This window comes from Nannobrachium achirus (assembly GCF_963921795.1).
Source record: "Nannobrachium achirus genome assembly, chromosome: 5".
In the NCBI taxonomy this organism is placed as follows: Eukaryota; Metazoa; Chordata; class Actinopteri; order Myctophiformes; family Myctophidae; genus Nannobrachium; species Nannobrachium achirus.
The window spans coordinates 38,694,172-38,699,839 of NC_137814.1; the positions used below are offsets into that span (position 1 = coordinate 38,694,172).

A 5,668-nucleotide genomic window follows, 5' to 3' on the forward strand; every position below is an offset into this window, starting at 1 on the left:
CTCAATTCCTTTTACTTGTAATTTCTACATTGCAGTATTGATACTTTCACTTAAAGAAATGTGAGTAATTTTTCCACCACTGCCCATGGCCAGTCTGCCACTTACCCCTGCAGTTTAACTTTGGCGTTCACGCTCGCACCAGCGCCCCCCCCCCCCCTCGTTTCCAGCTCTCTCGCTGGCTCTCCCTCTCTCTCTCCCTCCCTCTCCCTCAGTCTCCCCCCTCTCTCTCTCCTTTCCTGCTATTACGTCCGCTGCTGGTAAAGACGCGTAGACAAGGGGATGTACAATTAAGAACACATTACAACGTCCTTGCGTTTGCCTGTCGTGGCGGAGGAGGAGTGCGCTGAAAACGCGAATGACCGTCGGTGGACGAGTGGAGGATAGGGAGAGAGAGAGAGAGAGAGAGAGAGAGAGAGAGAGAGAGAGCAACACTCAAGATGCCTCGTTTTAGCGTGATTTGTCCTGCAGACTGTGCCCTTCCGGCGGTTTGAGGGCTGGCGTGGACCTATAATAGAGGGCTGGCTGCTCTAGTCGGAAGGTGGCTACGCTATGCTACCTGACCCTGCCGTGTTGTGATAGCGTTGTCGTTGTCCGATTGCTTGGATTGAGGAAGGCTCCCACCAACCCAAATCAATGAGGATTCTGAGGCCTTTCCTTCAGAAAGGAGCGCATATGCTGCAGTGTTTCTGTGGACAACGATCGAAGACGACCACTATCGTTAACGGTGAGAAACACACACATACACATAGCACTATGGCTTACTAGCTATACCCTTGCTTGCTTGCGTGCTTTCTCTCTCTTGAGCAGTGGGAAAAAAGGGGGGAGATAGAGCGATTTCATTGGCCACCCGAGTGTGTGAGTAACATCTTTCGAGTCTGCAGTAGAGAGAGAGCCTCTCCTTGTGCATCTGTCCCGAGTTTTGTCTCTCACCGCCGCGGAGAGCACGGCGCAGTGACGGCACGGCAGTGCGCCGGGACTCGTCATCCAAACTCTACTCTAGAGAGGAGAGGGAGCGAACGACCCCGAATACTTTATCACATACTCAGATATTTGCAGAAAATCATGATGCTATAACAATGCCCCTAAAGGGGCATTATTATAGCATCATGATTGTCTGCAAATGCCACCGCGGACGCAGGGATCAAGTCATAAACTTGCAGGGCCTGAAACGTCAGCACTAGGGCCACAAACAAACAAGGCATATGTTTCAGCACCATGGATAGCGCCATAGCAACAATACTGTCTGAGGTAGCAGCTTCAGCACCACCGAGGACGAGGCATACGTTTCAGTACCATGGATAGCGCCATAGCAATAATACTCTGTTGGTACACAAGTTTCAGCACTGGTAGTAGACTACCTGTACCTTCAATCCACACAAACCTCAACGTGGCTTCAGCAGCGTTTAGTTTGTCTATAGCAGGGGTCTTCAACGTTTTCAGGCCAAGGACCCCTTAGTTGAGAGAGGGAGGAAGCAGGGACCCCCACAACCTGTTCATAGATTCCATATAGTTTCATTGTTTGACAGCACACTCATCAGTGTATTTTGGATTCATGTCAATTTGTGTTTTCAGATATTTAACCACTTGAACTGTCAATACTTAATAAAATTGACCTTTCACTCTGTAGTCTGTACTTAGTCTGCTCTTTCCCCCCTCTACACTAAAGCTCTTTGCCGAAAATAGCCGATCTACAAGCTCACAACGCCTCGCAGTGCGAGGCGTTGTGAGCTTGTAGATCTGCTATTTTTGGCTAAAGTTCTCAGAATATGGACGCTATAGGGTTCAAGTGGTTAATATAAAAAAGGAGAAAAAAATCACTCAAAGATTTGGAGGACCCCCTGTAGTAACTCTGGGACCCCCTGTTGAAGACCCCTGGTCTATAGTATTACAATAATTCCAGCGTTTCAGTGACAAATAATATATAGTACTATGAAGACAGGAAGGCAGCTACACATGTACAGTAGTACATTTGGCACTAAGCCCAGAGACACCTGTCTTGCAGTTATGCTTCAGCAGTACACTGCAATGCTGTTGACAACACCATACTGACATTATATTACAAGCAATTCCTGTGTGTCTCTGGGCTGGGATATGCTTTTTTCTCAGTTCCATTGTTGTTGTTGTTGTTGTTGTTGTTGTTGTTGTTGTTGTTTGTATCTTCTCCCGAATGTAACAATTGCCTATTCCACCCCATGTGTACAGTCCCAGTCACTGCCAACCCACACTGTTTGGTCTGGGGAGGATGCAGGTCTCCAGACGCTTCTTTACACCTGGCAGTGAGGTGTTTCACTGGGAGGTTGTAACGCGTGTAGAGGAACATGCTATCCCTCCCAGTTCCACTAGTCTCAGTACAAATGGCTCTCAAATTCAGGGCAGAGACAATTAGAAACTCCATTAAGCACAGCTGATTCCGTTGGGGGGTGGTTGTACCAAAAGCAGCACGCACACTGGGATCTCTAGGACCCGAATATAAAACACGATCACCATCACATTCCTGTGATTTCACACATTCTGTGAGATGAACTTTCTGACCTCAATCAGGTCTTAAATTATGAGTCAGCGCATATCTCATCATTGGCACACAATGTGAACAAGGATTGCATGTGATGTTTGCTGTCAAAGTCGAATTCGGCAGGTGGAATCTGAACCATGAATACTCTTTATGAAGTTGGTCTGTACCAGCTTTCCTGTTTCCACTGACTTCTACTTTTCGAACGTTTCCAATTGTAAGCTTAGACAGAACTTTTTTTGTGGTTCAAATTAACATGGAAACTCGAATGTTGAATGTTCCGTGATGAGCCTTTAGGGAGACAAAGGTAGGTAATTGGCGTGGTTTAACAATTGTGGCTCACTCGTGACTGTCAGAGGATACTGTTACATTGTGTCTTTTTGAACTCATACAGATAGCTGTGGTGGCGATGAATAATTAAATAGCCTAAACGTGCTATAGGAAACCATTTAATATATTTTAGAGAATGCTTGATCTTCCTTCCTAATACTGCAAATATTTTAGCCTACTGTATAGTGACAACTAGGCAAAAATATCGACATTCCAGGGGGAAAAACAACAACTAAGAACTATTTTCTTTCAAAAGTAATGTTTTCAAATAAACACTTGCACCCTTAACACTGCAGATACCATAGCTTAAACTCTGATTTCCTGCAGGACAGTCTCACTGCCCCCAAACCATATGCTGCCTCAGGGAGTTGGACCCACACCATGCAATGTGAAGCAGGAACAGCAGAGAGCGTTTTGGATTTCTCATTCAGGCACTATGCCAAAACCACCTCCCAGGGACTTCTAGTGAAGGGCGTTTTGAAAGGGCCTAAACGTTTGCACCTGCCTGGCTTTATAGTCTGAAGTTTGCACCTGCCTTTGTTTGAATAGTGAATAGTATATAGTGAATGTGGGGAATACAGCAGTTGGTGTGGCTAGAGAAAGGATATGTATAACGGTGGCATCAAGATATCATGAAATACACAAATGGTCCTCAAACTTGACTTATTAGCCCATTTAGGCCTGTTGTAATCTATACGTTATTGTTATACCTTTAATTCAGAGAAGATGTGTACATCATTTCAGATTTTGCTCTACATTTCTCAGCCTCTGCAGCAGATAGACCCATGAAAAATGTGAATATATTTATTTTAGAGCTTAAATCTTTGGGTATTAGTGAGAATTACTTTCATTTGCCATGTTCATAAAAAACATTAAAGAAATCAATGATCAAACCAAACAAAACAAAGTTTTAAGCTCTAAAATGTTTTCTTATTTCATCTCCATCTGTTTCCATCCCATATACTAGAGGATGAGAAGTAGGTTTTAGTGAACATTGACGATTCCGTCAAGTTTTTAACGCGGAACGTGTTTTTAGTCTCAGTACTCCAAGGAGGAGTAAGTAACCAGTACCCCCATTTTAGAAATACTGAAATGCACTATTAAGACTTTAATTGAAAGGGATATTTCACTTTCACTCAAATATCTTTGGGGTTATTTTATTTTCTAAATCTTTATCCCACGATTAACCCCACCTAGGGTATGGGCACTGATGATGAGGGAACATGCCCACAGCATCACCGGCAGGAATCCAACTTGTTTGGGGTTCATTTTAATGTCTAGTCAGGCTTTTGTGAGCACCCCGGACAGTTTTTAAGTTGCTTGATATGATATTCATTTTATCAGACACGCCCCCCTCCTATCTTCCTAACTTCAAACTCGATATGATGTCATCAAAATCACTCATCCTTGCTTCTGATGATTCATACTGTCCTCCTAAGAGCCCTAACACATGTTTTACCCTTTTAATTTATTTTTTATAACTTTTTGAATTTGAAAAAAAGGGAAAAAAATAAAGAAAATGTATTAAAAAAGTAATTGAAAAAAAGAAAAAAACAATTACATTTTTTTCTCATGTATTATGAGGGCAGTATGAGTGACCAGTACCAAGGACGGGTGTTTTTGATGACTCTATCATGGTTAATTATATTTAGTTTGACGTTACAATGGGTTTGGATAGGAAGGGGCGTGTTTGATAAAATGAATATCAAATATCTAACTAGTGAATTGATTAAGCAACTTAAAAACTGGCCATGGTGCCATGGAGTAGACATTCAAATGACCCCAAAAATGTTTGAAAGTGAAATATCCCTGTAAGATGTAAATACAGTGTAAAATCACTGTGTCCAAAGCTCCTTAAATGGGCCACACCATCTAAATATTGGTCCATAATATGGTTTTATACAGGTTTTAGCCACTCAGATCTTGAAATGTCATGTTCTGTCTGTCTCTAATTCCAAACCATTTCAGCTGCAATACCAAAATGCCCTTTGTTGGCAACGGGGGCCGGGGCACTAAAATTGGAACGATACAGAGAAGATACCATGGCGCCATGCTAATTTTCTCTGTATCATTCCAATTTTAGCACCACTTTACCCCACCCACCTCATAGTCTCAATAGTATATAGCCTCCCAAAAAGTACCGGCCCCTTCTCGAGGGGGCCCAATAGGAAATGAGCCCAAATGTGACCTAGACTGAGGGCAGATTTCAAAAGAGTATACCGTTCAGACAAGCCTATTCAGAAAATCACTGAAATGAAAGGCAAGGCTTAGGATATATGTGATAATTTGATCAATGTAATGACAACTTAGTTAGTCAATGTTATTATTGGAAAAGTTAGAGCACAACTGGTGAACTTTGGTGCTTTCTTCAAAGAGAGATGTCTGCTCTTTCTCAGTCCTCCGAACCAGAATCTTGTTTCATTTGTTATGTAGTATACATCTGCCAGCATTATTAACTTGTCCTAATGTTTAGACAGACGAATCTGCGATTGCAAAGAAAGTTTCCCCTTGGCAGATTAGGTCCGGCCAGGCAGGGGTGTCGCACCAAATTCTGGGCCCTGGGTACAAGGATTCACTGCGGGCCCCCCATGAATGTTCTTCCATTTAGACTGGGAACGAATTGTTAAGCATTATTTTGTGCTTTAACTATTGAAAAATAGCAGATATACAAGTTCACATCACGGCACTGAGTGCCATGCTGCGAGCTTGTAGATCTGTGCAAGAGTTTTATTTTTTTTTAAACCTATGTTTCTATGTCAGTGGTGCTCAAACCTTTCATGTCAAGGACCCCCAAAGTGATATGTATTTGGCCACAGACCCCCATCTCAA

The 5,668-nt window shown here is 42.8% G+C and overlaps 1 protein-coding gene across 1 annotated transcript in view; it reads left to right on the forward strand.

Moving 5' to 3' along the window:
• Positions 1-633: 633 nt before the first annotated feature.
• The window catches only part of fgf12a (fibroblast growth factor 12a), a gene marked incomplete at both ends in the record, with an annotated part of 45,963 nt that continues 40,928 nt past the window's right edge, over positions 634-5,668 (forward strand). Inside the window, one exon of the mRNA XM_080726651.1 lies at positions 634-724. Within this exon, the coding sequence (XP_080582777.1) occupies positions 634-724 (91 nt within the window). The remainder of the gene's footprint in view (positions 725-5,668) is intronic.